Source organism: Megalobrama amblycephala, linkage group LG5 (genome assembly GCF_018812025.1).
Source record: "Megalobrama amblycephala isolate DHTTF-2021 linkage group LG5, ASM1881202v1, whole genome shotgun sequence".
Classification (NCBI taxonomy): domain Eukaryota; kingdom Metazoa; phylum Chordata; class Actinopteri; order Cypriniformes; family Xenocyprididae; genus Megalobrama; species Megalobrama amblycephala.
This window is the reverse complement of record NC_063048.1, coordinates 36,020,605-36,043,337: the sequence shown is the minus strand read 5'-3', so window position 1 is coordinate 36,043,337 and position 22,733 is coordinate 36,020,605. Positions and strand designations below refer to the sequence as shown.

General features: G+C 37.1%; 1 protein-coding gene across 7 annotated transcripts in view; it reads left to right on the top strand.

Moving 5' to 3' along the window:
* The window catches only part of LOC125269224 (ryanodine receptor 3), a 152,716-nt gene that overhangs the window by 49,739 nt on the left and 80,244 nt on the right, over positions 1-22,733 (top strand). For all 7 annotated transcript variants that reach the window (XM_048192088.1, XM_048192094.1, XM_048192092.1 and 4 more), the window contains 8 exons: positions 14-216; positions 310-484; positions 567-775; positions 871-1,070; positions 1,560-1,626; positions 5,047-5,207; positions 5,279-5,444; positions 5,532-5,618. In XM_048192088.1, coding sequence (XP_048048045.1) covers positions 14-216; positions 310-484; positions 567-775; positions 871-1,070; positions 1,560-1,626; positions 5,047-5,207; positions 5,279-5,444; positions 5,532-5,618 — 1,268 coding nt within the window. The remainder of the gene's footprint in view (positions 1-13; positions 217-309; positions 485-566; positions 776-870; positions 1,071-1,559; positions 1,627-5,046; positions 5,208-5,278; positions 5,445-5,531; positions 5,619-22,733) is intronic.

Here is a 22,733-nt window from a genome sequence, read left to right as displayed (position 1 = left end):
CTTCTCTCAGCAGGTCATGTGGTGGAGAGGTTGAGTATCGATAAGATCCGCTTCTTCCGTGTGGAGCGCACGTACGCGGTGAAGACGGGGAAGTGGTATTTCGAGTTTGAGGCGGTGACGGGCGGAGACATGCGGGTGGGCTGGGCTCGACCCGGCTGCAAACCCGACGTGGAGCTGGGAACGGATGACCAGGCGTACGTCTTCGATGGCCATCGGGTGAGTTGGGAAATAATGAAGCCGTTGTGCAGACCGGATCATCGGACTGTTGGAAACATTTTGAAACGTTGTGGTGTTGGTGTGTTCTCACAGGGTCACCGGCTCCACATGGGCAGCCGTCTCTTCGGCCGCTGCTGGCACTCGGGGGACGTTGTGGGCTGTATGATCAACCTGGAGGACAAATCCATGATCTTCACCCTGAACGGAGAAATCCTGATCACCAACAAGGGCTCTGAGCTGTGTTTCGCTGACTTTGACATTGATGACGGTTAGAGAGAAGAACATCATCTCTCATTTGATTTCAATGCCTTAAAGACCCCTGAAAACAAACCTGCCCTCTTCTCTTCTAGGCTTCATCCCCGTCTGTAGTTTGAGTCTTTCTCAGGTGGGCCGCATGAATCTTGGGAAGGACGCCAGCACGTTTAAGTACTACACCATGTGTGGTCTGCAGGAGGGCTTCGAGCCGTACGCCGTCAACATGAACCGCGAGGTCACCATGTGGTTCAGCAAACGGCTGCCCACCTTCTTCAACGTGCCAAAGGACCATCATCACATCGCGGTGAGGACGAGCTGTGTGGATCTTTTGTCCTCAGTATCCCAATGGATCGAAATGTTCTTTGTGTAAGCAGCGTTTGAATCTCGTCATGTTTGCAGGTCACCAGAATCGACGGCACCGTTGACAGCCCGCCCTGCCTGAAAGTCAGCCATAAGACGTTTGGGACTCAGAACAGCAACGCTGACATGGTGTTCTGCAGACTGAGCATGCCTGTGGAGTTTCACTCCGTCTTCAAGAGCGGCGCGTACGTCCATGTGAACGGCCTGTACGAGGAAGAACCGCTCAAGATCAAACACAGGTCAGAGGTCAAGAACATTAATTTTCTTCATCTTCAATTAAAACCTGTGAACATCTCTAAACTTTCATTGGTCAGTGGTGATGTAGTAGGTGGGTGTGGCTCTGATGCTCCGCCTTCTTTGAGGTGTAAATTTTACTTGCGTTTGATCTCGACGAACTAAACAGAAGAACTTTACATCACAAAGAAGGCGGAGCCTCAGAGCAACACCCACCTGTTACATCATCACCACTGACCAATGCTAGTTAAGAAGATGTTTAACCAGCCGGAGCAAACTTTAAAGTCCCGAAACAAACTTTATTTTGACCAGATTATCAATTTCACTTGAAGTATCTCGGGGGCTTTTCTCTCAGTTTCAATGAATCTAAACAGAAATGAATCCTCTCTCTGTCTGTAATCTCACTGAGTGATTTGATCGATCTCTTCAGAGCTCTTGCTTGTCTTTGTCTGTTGTATAAATAGTGTGTGTTTGTCCTGTGAACGCTTCTAAAGGTATCCGGTGAAGTCCATGAAACACTCGGATGAAGGCAGAAGAACGGACTATAGCAGCATAACCACAGTGAGTTCCACATGTGAAGGTTCAGCATCTTTATGGTTTATGGTCGTTACAGGAATAAAAACATCTTGATGTTTCAGTTCGGTTATTTCATTTTGGGTTTTCATTGTCCGTTTATTCTGTTTTCTTTTAAAGCAGCAGTGATAACTATAACGACAATGATAAAGATAACTATAATAACTTTAACAATATAACAATAACTAAATAATAAATATAGCGATAACTATAACAGTATCTATGACTATAAACTATAACGATAACGATAACTATAACTGTAACTATAATGATAACTATAACAGTAACTATAATTATAACAATAAAATATATAACGGTAACTATAACGATAAACTAACGATAACTATAACAGTAACTATAACGATAAGCTATAACTATAACAGTAACTATGACGATAAAGTATAACAGTAACTATAATTATAATGATAAAATATATAACAGTAACTATAACAATAAACTAACGATAACTATAACGGTAACTATAACGATAAACTATAACTATAACAGTAACTATAATTATAACAATAAAATATATAACAGTAACTATAATGATAAACTATAACTATAACAGTAATTAACAGTAATTATGATGGTAAAGTATAACTAACTATAATTATAACAATAAAATATATAACAGTAACTATAACGATAAACTCTAACGATAACTATAACAGTAACTATAACGATAAACTATAACTATAACAGTAATTAACAGTAATTATGACGGTAAAGTATAACAGTAACTATAATTATAACGATAAAATATATAACAGTAACTATAACTATAATGATAAACTATAACGATAATGATAAATTCTAACATTAACTTTAACTATAACAAACTATAACGATAACTATAACAGACTATAACGATAAACTATAACAGTAATTATATTATAATGATAAAATATATAACAGTAACTATAACGATAAACTATAACTATAACAGTAACTATAAAATAACGATAAAATGTATAACAGAAACTAACTATAACGATAATGATATATTCTAACATTAACTTTAACTACAGCAAACTACAACGATAAACTATAAAAGTAACTATATTATAATGATAAAATATATAACAGTAACTATAACTATAACGATAAACTCTAACGATAACTATAACAGTAACTATAACGATAAACTATAACTATAACAGTAACAGTAACTATAACGATAAACTATAACTATAACAGTAATTAACAGTAATTATGACGGTAAAGTATAACAGTAACTATAATTAAAATGATAAAATATATAACAGTAACTATGACTATAACGATAAACTGTAACGATAATGATAAATTCTAACATTAACTTTAACTATAACAAACTATAACGATACCTATAACAGACTATAACGATAAACTATAACAGTAATTATATTATAATGATAAAATATATAACAGTAACTATAACTATAACGATAAACTCTAACAATAACTATAACAGTAACTATAACAATAAACTATAACTATATCAGTAACTAACTATAACGATAAACTCTAACAATAACTATAACAGTAACTATAATTATAACGATAAAATATATAACAGTAACTATAACGATAAACTATAACGATAATGATAAATTCTAACATTAACTATAACAAACTATAACTGTAACAATAACTATAACAACTATAATACCTTTAACAATATAACAATAACTAAATGATAAATGTAGCGATAAATATAGCGATAACTATAACAGTATCTATGACTATAACAATAACTGATACATGTCATGATAAATATATTGATAGCAGTAACTGTAACAATATTGATAACTAACAATAGCTAACTATGAAAAGTGTAATGACTGTAGCAACTATAACGATAAAAAATAACAAATGTAACGATAAATATAGCTAATAATAACTATAACAATGTCTAACTGTAATGATGACTGTAGCGATAATTATAACAAAAATGATAATGGTAACTTTAATAACTATAATGATATTGATCAATTCAATTATAAAATTGGCAATAACGATAGCTATAACAATATCTATAATGATAACTATAATAACTATAATGATAAATGTAGTGATAAAAATATAGATAATAACTATAACGATATCGATAAATAACTATAATGATAACTGTAACGATAACTATACTAACTATAATAACTACAATAATAAATGTAACGCTAAATATTGTTAACGATAACTATAAAATGTGTGTAACTATAGCAATATCCATAATAACCATAACAATGACTAAATATGATAATTGTATTGATAAATATAACGACAGCAATAGCTATAAGAATAACTAACTACAATGGAAACTGTAATAACTAGGATAATAATAAATGATAAATGTAACTATAAATATAGTGATAATGATAAATATAACAATAATAAAATGACTATAATGGTAAATAGTAATGTTAAATATAACTATAATGGTAAATGTTACCATAAATATAGCAATAACTGTACAATGTAATGTAGAACTATAAAATGTAATGATAAATATAATAACTATGATAAATATAATGATAACTATAAAAACTATAATGATAAATGTAATAATAAAAATATTGATGATAACTATAACAATATCGATAACTAACTATAATGATAACTGTAATGATATTTATACTAACTATAATAACTACAATGATAAATGTAACGCTAAATATAGCGTTAACGATAACTATTAAATGTCTAACTATAGCAATATCCATATTAATATATCCTATATCTATAATAATAATAATAATGATAACTAGAACTATAAAATTAATGATAACTATAAGTATAAAGATAACTATAAGTATAACTATGATAAATATAACGATAACTGTTTGCTGTAGCAATAACTGTAATAACTATAAGATAACTAGAACTATAATAATGATGATGATAAACAATGTTAAATGTAGCAATAAAAATATCTATAACTGTAATAACTATAAAGAGAACTATAATAATTATAACGATAAATGTAATTATAACGATAAATGTAATAACTATAATGATATCTATAACTATAAAAATAACTAACAGCTATACAAAAACTATAACTATGATAAATATAACAATAACTATAATAACTGATCATTTTAACAATAATTGTAATGATAACTAATAACAATAAGTGTAATAACTATAATAAAATCTATAATAATAAATAAAATCACTGACAACTAAAATAACTGTAACTTTAACTGAACATAATTGCAACGTGCACTTTAAAGTAGAAGGATTTTGATTGGCTGTCAGTGTTTTTATCGATCATGTCCTTCTCTGAAAGTGATTTCAATGACATTGTTTCTCTGAGTCGTTACAGTTATAGTTCTTGTGTGAACTCTGCTGTTCTCATAGTGATTGGTTATAGTTCTTGTCGGTGTAAACGGCCTATACTTACCCTCATGTCGTCTCCTGCAGTACTATCATTCGGTCAGAATATTCGCGGGTCAGGACCCGTCCTGTGTGTGGGTTGGATGGGTCACTCCTGACTACCATTACTACAGCACCAACTTCAGCCTCAGCAAGAACCGCACGGTGACCGTGACCCTCGGAGACGAGCGGGGTCGTGTGCACGAGAGGTGGGTGCTCAGTGTTATATGTTGCCCTGGGTCATGTGATGATGTGCTGACGTCACTGTGTCATGTGACAGCGTGAAGAGGAGTAACTGTTACATGGTTTGGGGTGGAGACGTCACCAGTGCCGCCCACTCGTCCAGCCGGAGTAACGTGGATTTAGAGATCGGATGCCTCATTGATTTGGCGACGGGTCTGTTAGCTTTCACAGTCAACGGCAAAGAGATTCCGACCTCGTACCAGGTACCGTCGGCGCATGTGGCGTCAAACTCGTAACTTCACACAGATTACAGGTTCAATACATGTGTGAAATGAACATCTGTTTTCCAGGTGGAGCCCAGCACAAAACTCTTTCCTGCTGTGTTTGTGCGGCCAACAAGCTCAAATCTGTTCCAGTTTGAACTGGCCAAAATCAAGGTGTGTAGATCCGCATATTCCCACAACTTGTGTTCTAGAGCTCTTCTACACGATAACAATAACAATGACTATAACTATAATGATAACTATAACAGTAACTATAAACTACAACGATAACTATAACAGTAACTACAAAAACTCTAACGATAACTATAACAGTAACTATAACAATAAACTATAACAATAACTATAACAGTAACTACAAAAACTAACAATAAATATAACAGTAACTATAACGATAAACTATAACAGTAACTATAACAATAAACTACAATAACTATAACAGTAACTACAAAAACTAACGATAACTATAACAGTAACTATAACAATAAACTATGACAATAACTATAACAGTAACTATAAACTACAACGATAACTATAACAGTAACTATAACGATAAACTATAACAGTAACTATAACAAACTATAACAGTAACGATAATGATAAACTATAACAGTAACTATAACTATAACAATAAACTATAACAGTAATTATAAATATAACGATAAACTATAGCAGTAACTATATATATAACGATAAACTATAACAGTAACTATAACTATAACGATAAACTAACAGTAACTATAACGATAAACTATAACAGTAACTATAAACTACAACGATAACTATAACAGTAACTACAAAAACTCTAACGATAACTATAACAGTAACTATAACAATAAACTATAACAATAACTATAACAGTAACTACAAAAACTAACAATAAATATAACAGTAACTATAACGATAAACTATAACAGTAACTATAACAATAAACTACAATGATAACTATAACAGTAACTACAAAAACTAACAATAACTATAACAGTAACTATAACGATAGCTGTAACAGTAACTATAACAATAAACTATAACAGTAACTACAAAAACTAACGATAACTATAACAGTAACTATAATGATAAACTATAACAGTAACTATAACAATAAACTATAACAGTAACTATAACAATAAACTACAACGATAGCTATAACAGTAACTACAAAAACTAACGATAACTATAACAGTAACTATAACAATAATCTATAACAGTAACTATAACAATAAACTATAACAGTAACTATAACAATAAACTATAACAATAACTATAACAGTAACTACAAAAACTAACGATAACTATAACAGTAACTATAATGATAAACTATAACAGTAACTATAACAATAAACTACAATGATAACTATAACAGTAACTACAAAAACTAACAATAACTATAACAGTAACTATAACGATAGCTGTAACAGTAACTATAACAATAAACTATAACGATAACTATAACAATAAACTACAACGATAGCTATAACAGTAACTACAAAAACTAACGATAACTATAACAGTAACTATAATGATAAACTATAACAGTAACTATAACAATAAACTATAACAATAACTATAACAGTAACTACAAAAACTAACGATAACTATAACAGTAACTATAATGATAAACTATAACAGTAACTATAACAATAAACTATAACAGTAACTATAACAATAAACTACAACGATAGCTATAACAGTAACTACAAAAACTAACGATAACTATAACAGTAACTATAACAATAATCTATAACAGTAACTATAACAATAAACTATAACAGTAACTATAACAATAAACTATAACAATAACTATAACAGTAACTACAAAAACTAACGATAACTATAACAGTAACTATAATGATAAACTATAACAGTAACTATAACAAGAAACTACAATGATAACTATAACAGTAACTACAAAAACTAACAATAACTATAACAGTAACTATAACGATAGCTGTAACAGTAACTATAACAATAAACTATAACAGTAACTATAACAATAAACTACAACGATAGCTATAACAGTAACTACAAAAACTAACGATAACTATAACAGTAACTATAACAATAATCTATAACAGTAACTATAACAATAAACTATAACGATAACTATAACTATAACAGTAACTATAACGATAAACTCTAACGATAAATATAACAGTAATTATAACTATAATGATAAACTATAACAGTAACTATAACTATAATAACTAATGTAATGATACCTAATAATAACTATAACTAGAATGTACATTTCCTGAAGAAAATGTGAATGGTGCTTGCAGTGGCAAAATTCGGCACCGGTTGCTAGGCGGTTTCTAAGGTACTTGTAGTGGTTGCTAAGGTGTTGCTAGGCGGTTGCTATGGTAACCTGAGTGGTTGCTAGGGTGTTGCTAGGCAGTTGCTAAGGTACTTGGGGTAGTTGCTAAGGTGATGCTAGGCGGTTGCTAGGGTGTTCTGGGTGGTTGCTAGGCGGTTGCTATGGTAACCTGAGTGGTTGCTAGGGTGTTGCTAGGCAGTTGCTAAGGTACTTGGGGTAGTTGCTAAGGTGATGCTAGGCGGTTGCTAGGGTGTTCTGGGTGGTTGCTAGGCGGTTGCTATGGTAACCTGGGTGGTTGCTAAGGTGTTGCTAGGCAGTTGCTAAGGTACTTGGGGTGGTTGCTAAGGTGTTGCTAGGCGGTTGCTAGGGTGTTCTGGGTGGTTGCTAGGCTGTTGCTAGGCGGTTGCTATGGTAACCTGGGTTTTTGCTAGGGTGTTGCTAGGCAGTTGCTAAGGTATCTGGGGTGGTCACTACGGTGTTGCTAGGGTGTTCTGGGTGGTTGCTAGGTGGTTGCTATGGTAACCATGGTGGTTGCTAGGGTGTTACTAGGCAGTTGCTAAGGTATCTGGGGTGGTCACTACGGTGTTGCTAGGTGGTTGCTATGGTGTTCTGGGTGGTTGCTAGGCGGTTGCTATGGTAACCAGGGTGGTTGCTATGGTGTTACTAGGTGGTTGGTAGTTGTCACAGATAGTTACTATGGAGTTTCTATAGAGTTCCTGGCGTGTTCTCAGCCCACTTTAGCACTTAGCTAATCACTATTAGCATGTAGCTATTCACTGCTAGCATGTGTAGCATGTTGGAAGTCCAGTTTGCTAGCATGAGTCAAAAGAGCCAACTGCCATGTCTCTATGATGCTCTGATGCAGAGATATAGATCTTGTTAAACGGTTGCTAGAGTACTCTGTTTGGTTGCTAGGGAGTGGCTTGGCAGCTGCCAATGATGATACTCCAAAGGCTGCTTGACAATATAAACCAACACCCATGTCTTTACGATGTTCTGATGCAGAGATATAGATCTTGCAAAACGGTTGCTAAGGTACTCTGTTTGGTTGCTAGGGAGTGGCCTGGCAGCTGCCAATGATGATACACCAAAGGATGCTTGCCAGTAGGAATGATATAAACCAACCCCCATGCCTCTATGATATTCAGATTTGAAGATATCCCTCTATGCTTTGGGTTGCTAGGGTGCTCTAAATAGTTGCTAGGGCGTGGCTATGATGTCTTTAAGGTGATTCGTGATTGGCTGTATGCTGCCCTGAGTCAAATGAGCCCACCCTCATTTTTCTACGACACTTCTATCCAAAGATATTTGATATTTTTCAATGGAAGTCTATGGAGCTTGTTGCTATGGTGCTCTATATGGTTGCTAGGGCGTGGCTTGATAGCTTCACATTGATCCTGAGAGCCTGATTGGTTGCCTGAGTGAAATGAGCCCGCCCCCTTGTCTCTATGACACTGTGATCAATAGTGAGTGAGTGACAGAAAGGGTTCTAAGGGCCTGCGTGTGTGAGTGTGTGTGAGAAAGTGACAGTTGAGATTTGAATTTCGTGAACATTTTTCCGCCATTGAAAGTCAATGGGACTTTTTTGGCCGCTTTTTCGTCCGCTGTGCGAACATCGTTGGTCCGATCGCTTATAAAAGTCATAGCACACCTCTCCTCAATGAGCCGGTCGATTTGACACCTCATTCATGGGTCTAAGGACAAAAGCTGCGGGAGGAGTAGCGCGCAGAAAAAAAAGTTGAAGAAGAAGAATAATAAGTATGAGCAATGAATAAGAATGGAGCTTTGCCTTTGGCAAGCACCATTAACTAGAATGTACATTTCCTGAAGAAAATGTGAATGGTGCTTGCAGTGGCAAAATTCGGCACCCGGTTGCTAGGGTGCTGTAATTGGTTGCTAGGCGTGGCTATGAAGTCATTAGTTATTGGCTGCTTGATAGGCCGAGTCAAAAGAGCCCAGCCCCAAGTCTCTACGACCTTCTGATCTAAAGATATGATCTCACAGATTTTGTCCCAATGTTAAGTCTATGGGACTTTTTTATAAAACGAATAATATTGCCTACATGCATTTAAAATAAAGAGGTACATTTCACATTATAAGGCTTTATAATACAGCGTATTAAAAGACAGCCGTCTCACTCACCTCAAGAGAATTAGTGTGGGACGATCCTTTGCAAACAGCTCAGTGTCGTCGATTTCGCAGCCAATCAGCAGCGAGCTTCTTATTGTACAACCAATAGAATCACACCTTCGCTATATTATTTACACAGACTTTTGTGACGAGTCAAATCCGTAATTAAAGTAATAAATCATAATAATAATGTTGTACAAATCATAACAATAATGTTAATTTAAGCTTTGATTTAATAAAATAAATGTGAGCGCTTCACGTTTCAAAGCCTGAACGTGGCGCTGTTGTGCGTTCTTCAGACTGCTTCAGAGCAGATCACAATCAGATAAAAGCACACATTTATGACAAGCAATCGCATATGAACTAAATGCTGATTAATTATGACAATGTTTACATTACATTGTTTATATTTTAATATGTTGTATGAATGTAGAATGCATATTTTATCTCCCTCATTTGAATTTGAATGAGCGGTCTGAAAAAATAAAGCTTTAGACATTTCAAAATAAGTGTCCCGGTGCATTTCGGGCTTGTTTATGAGTAAAAGTCACGCAATGTGTCCAATTTCCACCCCAGTTACACAAACCTTATTTAATCTAATTTAAATTTAATGTATAATTAATTTAAAGTAAACTTCTAGCTTCTGTCTGGGATGCCCCATCACAGGAAGGAAAGACTAACAAAATCTATAATCATGAAAAAAACATTTTTCATTACTTGAAATAAATGTTAACTGAATAAAACGTACATTTCTTATATTTATTTGTAATTGAAAATAACCGGTTATTTAGTTTAATTAACCTGATGTACTAAATGGAAACTGAAATAAAAATTAATAAAGAACTAAACAGACGTTTAAAAATAACAAAAAAAAATATAAAAATGGCAAGAACAACAAAATTACTAAAACTTTTAAAATTAAAATGAAAGCAGACTGAATTCAAAATATTAATGAAAACTATAATAATACCACCTACTAGCATGGCAAGATCTGTTTATTATAGTGTGTGTGAGTGTGTATATATATATTAAGAAATAGTTAAAGAAAGACACATATTTTGCCAAGTTTTCATTGCACCCATAAAGTTTCTAAACACGCTCCTAATTTTTTCAAAGCATTAAGCCCTGGTTTAACATCTCTATTATTAATATAAAGTATGCATATATGTATAAAAATTAATATTCTTGTCAATCATCAGTAATGAAGCAAACATATACACCTGTTTACACCTGGACCACAAAACCAGTCTTAAGTCACACGGGTATATTTGTAGAAATAGCCAACAATACATTGTATGGGTCAAAATTATCGATTTTAATTTTATGTCAAAAATCATCAGGATTGCCAAGGACTTCTTTTGAACAACTTTTAAGGTATTTTTTTTTTCAATATTTAAATTTTTTTACACCCTCCATTTTGAGTCCATGGAGTGGTTGCTAGTGTGCTCTAAGTGGTTGCTAGGGTGTGGCTGTGATGAAGATTTGAGGTCATTACCTATTGGCTGCTTGATCAGAAGTCAAATGAGTGTGTGTGAGTGCGAGAGAAAGGCTTCTAAGGGCCTGCATGCGTGTGTGAGTGTGAAAGTGACAGTTGAGAGAGACGGAATGTTCGTGAATTTAAATTTTTCAATGTAAGTCTATGGGACTTTTTTGGACGCTTTTTCGTCTACTGTGTGAACATCGTTGGTCCGATCGCTTATAAAAGTCATAGCACACCTCTCCTCAATGAGCCGGTCGATTTGACACCTCATTCATGGGTCTAGGACAAACGCTGCGGGAGTAGCAGCGCGCAGAAATAAAAGTGGAAGAAAATGAGTGTCTGTGTCTGAGAGAGAAAGGGTTCTAAGGGCCTGCGTGTGTGAGTGTGTGTGAGAAAGTGACAGTTGAGAGAGACGGAATGTTCGTGAATTTGAATTTTTCAATGTAAGTCAATGGGACTTTTTTGGCCGCTTTTTCGTCCGCTGTGCGAACATCGTTGGTCCGATCGCTTATAAAAGTCATAGCACACCTCTCCTCAATAAGCCGGTCGATTTGACACCTCATTCATGGGTCTACGACAAACGGTGCGGGACGAGTTACGCGCCAAAGTTTTGTTCAGGTGAATAGTAATTACAATACTAGAATGTACATTTCCTGAAGAAAATGTGAATGGTGCTTGCAGTGGCAAAATTCGGCACCGGTTGCTAGGGTGCTGTAATTGGTTGCTAGGGCGTGGCTATGAAGTTGCTGTGTCACTACTTATTGGCTGGCCGAATCAAAAGAGCCCAGCCCCAAGTCTCTATGACCTTCTGATCCAAAGATATGATCTCACAGATTTTGCCCCCAATGTTAAGTCTATGGGAGTTTTTTCAGCCGTTTTTTTCGTACACTGTGCGAACATCGTACACCCGATCGCTTAGAAAAGTCATAGCACACCTCTCCTCAATAAGCCGGTCGATTTGACACCTCATTTGTGGGTCTACGACAAACGGTGCGGGACGAGTTACGCGCCAAAGTTTTGTTCAGGTGAATAGTAATTACAATACTAGAATGTACATTTCCTGAAGAAAATGTGAATGGTGCTTGCAGTGGCCACCGGTTGCTAGGGTGCTGTAATTGGTTGCTAGGGCGTGGCTATGTGCTAAGTAAAAAGAGCCCAGCCCCAAGTCTTGCTGATCCAAAGATATGATTTTTGACCCAATGTTAAGTCTATGGGACTTTTTTCAGCCGTTTTTTCGTACGCTGTGCGAACATCGTACACCCGATCGCTTAGAAAAGTCATAGCACACCTCTCCTCAATAAGCCGGTCGATTTGACACCTCATTCGTGGGTCTACGACAAACGGTGCGGGACGAGTTACGCGCCAAAGTTTTGTTCAGGTGAATAGTAATTACAATACTAGAATGTACATTTCCTGAAGAAAATGTGAATGGTGCTTGCAGTGGCAAAATTCGCCATGTTACTAGGGTGTTCCTAGGCAGTTGCTGAGCGGTTGCTAGGGTATTGCTAGGCAGTTGCTAGGGTGTTCTGGGTGGTTGCTGATGTTGTGTTGCTAAGGTGTTCTAAGCGATTGCTATGGTAACCGGGGTGGTTGCTAGGGTGTTGCTAGGCAGTTGCTAAGGTACTTGGGGTGGTTGCTAAGGTGTTGCTAGGTGGTTGCTAGGGTGTTCTAGGTGGTTGCTAGGCGGTTGCTATGGTAACCATGGTGGTTGCTAGGGTGTTGCTAGGCAGTTGCTAAGGTACTTGGAGTGGTTGCTAAGGTGTTGCTGGGCGGTTGCTAGGGTGTTCTGGGTGGTTGCTAGGCGGTTGCTATGGTAACCTGAGTGGTTGCTAAGGTGATGCTAGGCAGTTGCTAAGGTACTTGGAGTGGTTGCTAAGGTGTTGCTAGGCGGTTGCTAAGGTGTTCTGGGTGGTTGCTAGGCAGTTGCTATGGTAACCTGAGTGGTTGCTAGGGTGTTGCTAGGCAGTTGCTAAGGTACTTGGAGTGGTTGCTAAGGTGTTGCTAGGCGGTTGCAAGGTGTTCTGGGTGGTTGCTAGGCGGTTGCTATGGTAACCTGGGTGGTTGCTAGGGTGTTGCTAGGCAGTTGCGAAGGTACCTGGAGTGGTCACTACGGTGTTGCTAGGTGGTTGCTAGGGTGTTCTGGGTGGTTGCTAGGCGGTTGCTATGGTAACCTGGGTGGTTGCTATGGTGTTACTAGGTGGTTGGTAGTTGTCACAGATAGTTACTATGGAGTTTCTATAGAGTTCTTAGCATGTTCTCAGCCCACTTTAGCACTTAGCTAATCACTATTAGCATGTAGCTATTCACTGCTAGCATGTGTAGCATGTTGGAAGTCCAGTTTGCTAGCATGAGTCAAAAGAGCCAACCCCCATGTCTCTATGATGCTCTGATGCAGAGATATAGATCTTGTTAAACGGTTGCTAGAGTACTCTGTTTGGTTGCTAGGGAGTGGCTTGGCAGCTACCAATGATGATACTCCAAAGGCTGCTTGACAATATAAACCAACCCCCATGTCTTTACGATGTTCTGATGCAGAGATATAGATCTTGCAAAACGGTTGCTAGGGTACTCTGTTTGGTTGCTAGGGAGTGGCTTGGCAGCTGCCAGTAATGATAAACCAAAGGCTGCTTGCCAGTATGAATGATATAAACCAACCCCCATGCCTCTATGATATTCAGATTTGAAGATATCCCTCTATGCTTTGGGTTGCTAGGGTGCTCTAAATGGTTGCTAGGGCGTGGCTATGATGTCTTTGAAGGTGATTCGTGATTGGCCGTTTGCTGCCCCGAGTCAAATGAGCCCACCCTCATGTTTCTATGACACTTCTATCCAAAGATATTCCTTTGATCTTTTTCAATGGAAGTCTATGGAACTTGTTGCTATGGTGCTCTATATGGTTGCTAGGGCGTGGCTTGATAGCTTCACAATGATCCTGAGAGACTGATTGGTTGCCTGAGTAAAATGAGCCCACCCCCTTGTCTCTATGTCATTGTGATCCAGAGTTATGTTGAATACAAGGGTTCTAATCCTGCTATGTAATTTCCCATAGTGACAGTTGAAAAACACAGTACTTCCGCCTGAAAGTTCATGGGCACGGCTTCACCATAGTATGTCTATGGGGCAAATTTGGGCAGCTCGATTTGCGCCCCAGGGGTACAACTTACACCCCATTTTGAGTGTATGGTCTGAGAGAGCCTGTCAGCCTCTTCAAACGTGGTAACTCACATGTTTCTACGAAATTCTCGTTGAGAGAGCGGAATGACTCGTCAAAGTTGTCGCAATGTTAAGTCTATGGGACTTTTTTGGCCGCATTTTTCGTCCGCTGTGCGAACATCGTACACCCGATCGCTTATAAAAGTCATAGCACACCTCTCCTCAATGAGCCGGTCGATTTGACACCTCATTCATGGGTCTATGACAAAAACTGCGGGACGAGTTACGCGCAGACGAAAGTGTCCAGAAGAAGAAGAATAATAATAAGTATGCAGAAGATTAAGAATGGAGCTTTGCCTTTGGCAAGCACCATTAACTAGAATGTACATTTCCTGAAGAAAATGTGAATGGTGCTTGCAGTGGCAAAATTCGGCACCGGTTGCTAGGGTGCTGTAATTGTTTGCTAGGGCGTGGCTATGAACTTGCTGTGTCACTACTTATTGGCTGGCCGAATCAAAAGAGCCCAGCCCCAAGTGTCTATGACCTTCTGATCCAAAGATATGATCTCACAGATTTTGACCCAATGTTAAGTCTATGGGACTTTTTTCAGGAAATTTTTTCGTACGCTGTGCGAACATCGTATACCCGATCGCTTAGAAAAGTCATAGCACACCTCTCCTCAATAAGCCGGTCGATTTGGCACCTCATTCATGGGTCTACGACGAACGGTGCGGGACGAGTTACGCGCCAAAGTTTTGTTCAGGTGAATAGTAATTACAATACTAGAATGTACATTTCCTGAAGAAAATGTGAATGGTGCTTGCAGTGGCAAAATTCGGCACCCGGTTGCTAGGGTGCTGTAATTGGTTGCTAGGGTGAGGCTATGAAGTCATTAGTTATTGGCTGCTTGATAGGCCGAGTCAAAAGAGCCCAGCCCCAAGTCTCTACGACCTTCTGATCTAAAGATATGATCTCACAGATTTTGTCCCAATGTTAAGTCTATGGGACTTTTTTATAAAACGAATAATATTGCCTACATGCATTTAAAATAAAGAGGTACATTTCACATTATAAGGCTTTCAAAATCTATAATCATGAAAAAAACATTTTTCATTACTTGAAATAAATGTTAACTGAATAAAACGTACATTTCTTATATTTATTTGTAATTGAAAATAACCAGTTATTTAGTTTAATTAACCTGATGTACTAAATGGAAACTGAAATAAAAATTAATAAAGAACTAAACAGACGTTTAAAAATAACAAAAAAAAAAAAAAAAATGGCAAGAACAACAAAATTACTAAAACTTTTAAAATTAAAATGAAAGCAGACTGAATTCAAAATATTAATGAAAACTATAATAATACTACCTACTAGCATGGCAAGATCTGTTTATTATAGTGTGTGTGAGTGTGTATATATATATTAAGAAATAGTTAAAGAAAGACACATATTTTGCCAAGTTTTCATTGCACCCATAAAGTTTCTAAACACGCTCCTAATTTTTTCAAAGCATTAAGCCCTGGTTTAACATCTCTATTATTAATATAAAGTATGCATATATGTATAAAAATTAATATTCTTGTCAATCATCAGTAATGAAGCAAACATATACACCTGTTTACACCTGGACCACTTAAGTCACACGGGTATATTTGTAGAAATAGCCAACAATACATTGTATGGGTCAAAATTATCGATTTTAATTTTATGTCAAAAATCATCAGGATTGCCAAGGACTTCTTTTGAACAACTTTTAAGGTATTTTTTTTTCAATATTTAAATTTTTTTTACACCCTCCATTTTGAGTCCATGGAGTGGTTGCTAGTGTGCTCTAAGTGGTTGCTAGGGTGTGGCTGTGATGAAGATTTGAGGTCATTACCTATTGGCTGCTTGATCAGAAGTCAAATGAGTGTGTGTGAGTGCGAGAGAAAGGGTTCTAAGGGCCTGCATGCGTGTGTGAGTGTGAAAGTGACAGTTGAGAGAGACGGAATGTTCGTGAATTTAAATTTTTCAATGTAAGTCTATGGGACTTTTTTGGACGCTTTTTCGTCTACTGTGTGAACATCGTTGGTCCGATCGCTTATAAAAGTCATAGCACACCTCTCCTCAATGAGCCGGTCGATTTGACACCTCATTCATGGGTCTAGGACAAACGCTGCGGGAGGAGTAGCGCGCAGAAATAAAAGTGGAAGAAAATGAGTGTCTGTGCGTGAGAGAGAAAGGCTTCTAAGGGCCTGCGTGTGTGAGTGTGTGTGAGAAAGTGACAGTTGAGAGAGACGGAATGTTCGTGAATTTGAATTTTTCAATGTAAGTCAATGGGACTTTTTTGGCCGCTTTTTCGTCCGCTGTGCGAACATCGTTGGTCCGATCGCTTATAAAAGTCATAGCACACCACTCCTCAATAAGCCGGTCGATTTGACACCTCATTCATGGGTCTGCGACAAACGATGCGGGACGAGTTACGCGCCAAAGTTTTGTTCAGGTGAATAGTAATTACAATACTAGAATGTACATTTCCTGAAGAAAATGTGAATGGTGCTTGCAGTGGCAAAATTCGCCACCCGGTTGCTAGTGTGCTGTAATTGGTTGCTAGGGCGTGGCTACAAACTACTTATTAGCTGCTTGATAGGCCGAGTCAAAAGAGCCCAGCCCCAAGTCTCTATGACCTTTTAAACCAAAGATATGATCTCACAGATTTTGTCCCAATGTTAAGTCTATGGGACTTTTTTCAGCCGATTTTTCGTCCGTTGTGTGAACATCGTACACCCGATCGCTTAGAAAAGTCATAGCACACCTCTCCTCAATAAGCCGGTCGATTTGACACCTCATTCGTGGGTCTACGACAAACGGTGCAGGACGAGTTACACGCCGAAGTTTTGTCTAGGTGAATAGTAATTACAATACTAGAATGTACATTTCCTGAAGAAAATGTGAATGGTGCTTGCAGTGGCAAAATTCAACACCGGTTGCTAGGGTACTGTAATTGGTTGCTATGGCGTGGCTATGAAGTTGCTGTGTCACTACTTATTGGATGGCTGAGTCAAAAGAGCCCAGCCCCAAGTCTCTATGACCTTTTGATCCAAAGATATGATCTCACAGATTTTGTCCCAATGTTAAGTCTATGATACTTTTTTCAGCCGATTTTTCGTCCGCCGTGCGAACATCGTGCACCCGATCACTTAGAAAAGTCATAGCACACCTCTCCTCAATAAGCCGGTCGATTTGACACCTCATTTCTGGGTCTACGACAAACGGTGCGGGACGAGTTACATGCCAAAGATTTGTTCAGGTGAATAGTAATTACAATACTAGAATGTACATTTCCTGAAGAAAATGTGAATGGTGCTTGCAGTGGCAAAATTCACCACTCGGTTGCTAGGGTGCTGTAATTGGTTGCTAGGGCGTGGCTATGAAGTCATTAGTTATTGGCTGCTTGATAGGCCGAGTCAAAAGAGCCCAGCCCCAAGTCTCTACGACCTTCTGATCTAAAGATATGATCTCACAGATTTTGTCCCAATGTTAAGTCTATGGGACTTTTTTATAAAACGAATAATATTGCCTACATGCATTTAAAATAAAGAGGTACATTTCACATTATAAGGCTTTATAATACAGCGTATTAAAAGACAGCCGTCTCACTCACCTCAAGAGAATTAGTGTGGGACGATCCTTTGCAAACAGCTCAGTGTCGTCGATTTCGCAGCCAATCAGCAGCGAGCTTTTATTGTACACACCTTCGCTATATTATTTACACAGACTTTTGTGACGAGTCAAATCCGTAATTAAAGTAATAAATCATAATAATAATGTTGTACAAATCATAACAATAATGTTAATTTAAGCTTTGATTTAATAAAATAAATGTGAGCGCTTCACGTTTCAAAGCCTGAACGTGGCGCTGTTGTGCGTTCTTCAGACTGCTTCAGAGCAGATCACAATCAGATAAAAGCACACATTTATGACAAGCAATCGCATATGAACTAAATGCTGATTAATTATGACAATGTTTACATTACATTGTTTATATTTTAATATGTTGTATGAATGTAGAATGCATATTTTATCTCCCTCATTTGAATTTGAATGAGCGGTCTGAAAAAATAAAGCTTTAGACATTTCAAAATAAGTGTCCCGGTGCATTTCGGGCTTGTTTATGAGTAAAAGTCATGCAATGTGTCCAATTTCCACCCCAGTTACACAAACCTTATTTAATCTAATTTAAATTTAATGTATAATTAATTTAAAGTAAACTTCTAGCTTCTGTCTGGGATGCCCCATCACAGGAAGGAAAGACTAACAAAATCTATAATCATGAAAAAAACATTTTTCATTACTTGAAATAAATGTTAACTGAATAAAACGTACATTTCTTATATTTATTTGTAATTGAAAATAACCGGTTATTTAGTTTAATTAACCTGATGTACTAAATGGAAACTGAAATAAAAATTAATAAAGAACTAAACAGACGTTTAAAAATAACAACAAAAATATAAAAATGGCAAGAACAACAAAATTACTAAAACTTTTAAAATTAAAATGAAAGCAGACTGAATTCAAAATATTAATGAAAACTATAATAATACCACCTACTAGCATGGCAAGATCTGTTTATTATAGTGTGTGTGAGTGTGTATATATATATTAAGAAATAGTTAAAGAAAGACACATATTTTGCCAAGTTTTCATTGCACCCATAAAGTTTCTAAACACGCTCCTAATTTTTTCAAAGCATTAAGCCCTGGTTTAACATCTCTATTATTAATATAAAGTATGCATATATGTATAAAAATTAATATTCTTGTCAATCATCAGTAATGAAGCAAACATATACACCTGTTTACACCTGGACCACAAAACCAGTCTTAAGTCACACGGGTATATTTGTAGAAATAGCCAACAATACATTGTATGGGTCAAAATTATCGATTTTAATTTTATGTCAAAAATCATCAGGATTGCCAAGGACTTCTTTTGAACAACTTTTAAGGTATTTTTTTTTTCAATATTTAAATTTTTTTACACCCTCCATTTTGAGTCCATGGAGTGGTTGCTAGTGTGCTCTAAGTGGTTGCTAGGGTGTGGCTATGATGAAGATTTGAGGTCATTACCTATTGGCTGCTTGATCAGAAGTCAAATGAGTGTGTGTGAGTGTGAGAGAAAGGCTTCTAAGGGCCTGCATGTGTGTGTGAGTGTGAAAGTGACAGTTGAGAGAGACGGAATGTTCGTGAATTTAAATTTTTCAATGTAAGTCAATGGGACTTTTTTGGCCGCTTTTTCGCCCCCTGTGCGAACATCGTTGGTCCGATCGCTTACAAAAATCATAGCACACCTCACCTCAATGAGCCGGTCGATTTGACACCTCATTCATGGGTCTAGGACAAACGCTGCGGGAGTAGCAGCGCGCAGAAATAAAAGTGGAAGAAAATGAGTGTCTGTGTCTGAGAGAGAAAGGGTTCTAAGGGCCTGCGTGTGTGAGTGTGTGTGAGAAAGTGACAGTTGAGAGAGACGGAATGTTCGTGAATTTGAATTTTTCAATGTAAGTCAATGGGACTTTTTTGGCCGCTTTTTCGTCCGCTGTGCGAACATCGTTGGTCCGATCGCTTATAAAAGTCATAGCACACCTCTCCTCAATGAGCCGGTCGATTTGACACCTCATTCATGGGTCTAAGACAAAAACTGCGGGAGGAGTAGCGCGCAGAAATTTTGTCCAGAAGAAGAAGAAGAAGAATAATAAGTATGAGCAATAATAAGAATGGAGCTTTGCCTTTGGCAAGCACCATTAACTAGAATGTACATTTCCTGAAGAAAATGTGAATGGTGCTTGCAGTGGCAAAATTCGGCACCCGGTTGCTAGGGTGCTGTAATTGGTTGCTAGGGTGAGGCTATGAAGTCATTAGTTATTGGCTGCTTGATAGGCCGAGTCAAAAGAGCCCAGCCCCAAGTCTCTACGACCTTCTGATCTAAAGATATGATCTCACAGATTTTGTCCCAATGTTAAGTCTATGGGACTTTTTTATAAAACGAATAATATTGCCTACATGCATTTAAAATAAAGAGGTACATTTCACATTATAAGGCTTTCAAAATCTATAATCATGAAAAAAACATTTTTCATTACTTGAAATAAATGTTAACTGAATAAAACGTACATTTCTTATATTTATTTGTAATTGAAAATAACCAGTTATTTAGTTTAATTAACCTGATGTACTAAATGGAAACTGAAATAAAAATTAATAAAGAACTAAACAGACGTTTAAAAATAACAAAAAAAAAAAAAAAAATGGCAAGAACAACAAAATTACTAAAACTTTTAAAATTAAAATGAAAGCAGACTGAATTCAAAATATTAATGAAAACTATAATAATACTACCTACTAGCATGGCAAGATCTGTTTATTATAGTGTGTGTGAGTGTGTATATATATATTAAGAAATAGTTAAAGAAAGACACATATTTTGCCAAGTTTTCATTGCACCCATAAAGTTTCTAAACACGCTCCTAATTTTTTCAAAGCATTAAGCCCTGGTTTAACATCTCTATTATTAATATAAAGTATGCATATATGTATAAAAATTAATATTCTTGTCAATCATCAGTAATGAAGCAAACATATACACCTGTTTACACCTGGACCACTTAAGTCACACGGGTATATTTGTAGAAATAGCCAACAATACATTGTATGGGTCAAAATTATCGATTTTAATTTTATGTCAAAAATCATCAGGATTGCCAAGGACTTCTTTTGAACAACTTTTAAGGTATTTTTTTTTCAATATTTAAATTTTTTTTACACCCTCCATTTTGAGTCCATGGAGTGGTTGCTAGTGTGCTCTAAGTGGTTGCTAGGGTGTGGCTGTGATGAAGATTTGAGGTCATTACCTATTGGCTGCTTGATCAGAAGTCAAATGAGTGTGTGTGAGTGCGAGAGAAAGGGTTCTAAGGGCCTGCATGCGTGTGTGAGTGTGAAAGTGACAGTTGAGAGAGACGGAATGTTCGTGAATTTAAATTTTTCAATGTAAGTCTATGGGACTTTTTTGGACGCTTTTTCGTCTACTGTGTGAACATCGTTGGTCCGATCGCTTATAAAAGTCATAGCACACCTCTCCTCAATGAGCCGGTCGATTTGACACCTCATTCATGGGTCTAGGACAAACGCTGCGGGAGGAGTAGCGCGCAGAAATAAAAGTGGAAGAAAATGAGTGTCTGTGCGTGAGAGAGAAAGGCTTCTAAGGGCCTGCGTGTGTGAGTGTGTGTGAGAAAGTGACAGTTGAGAGAGACGGAATGTTCGTGAATTTGAATTTTTCAATGTAAGTCAATGGGACTTTTTTGGCCGCTTTTTCGTCCGCTGTGCGAACATCGTTGGTCCGATCGCTTATAAAAGTCATAGCACACCACTCCTCAATAAGCCGGTCGATTTGACACCTCATTCATGGGTCTGCGACAAACGATGCGGGACGAGTTACGCGCCAAAGTTTTGTTCAGGTGAATAGTAATTACAATACTAGAATGTACATTTCCTGAAGAAAATGTGAATGGTGCTTGCAGTGGCAAAATTCACCGGACTCGGTTGCTAGGGTGCTGTAATTGGTTGCTAGGGCATGGCTATGAACTACTTATTGGCTGCTTGGTAGGCCGAGTAAAAAGAGCCCAGCCCCAAGTCTCTAAGATCTTCTGATCCAAAGATATGATCTCACAGATTTTGACCCAATGTTAAGTCTATGGGAGTTTTTTCAGCCGTTTTTTCGTACGCTGTGTGAACATCGTACACCCGATCGCTTAGAAAAGTCATAGCACACCTCTCCTCAATAAGCCGGTCGATTTGACACCTCATTCGTGGGTCTACGACAAACGGTTCGGGACGAGTTACGCGCCAAAGTTTTGTTCAGGTGAATAGTAATTACAATACTAGAATGTACATTTCCTGAAGAAAATGTGAATGGTGCTTGCAGTGGCAAAATTCGCCACTCGGTTGCTAGGGTGCTGTAATTGGTTGCTAGGGCGTGGCTATAAAGTTGCTATGAAGTCACTACTTATTGTCTGCTTGATAGGCCGAGTCAAAAGAACCCATCCTCAAGTCTCTATGACCTTTTAAACCAAAGATATGATTTCACAGATTTTGTCCCAATGTTAAGTCTATGGGACTTTTTTCAGACGATATTTCATCCTCTGTGCGAACAT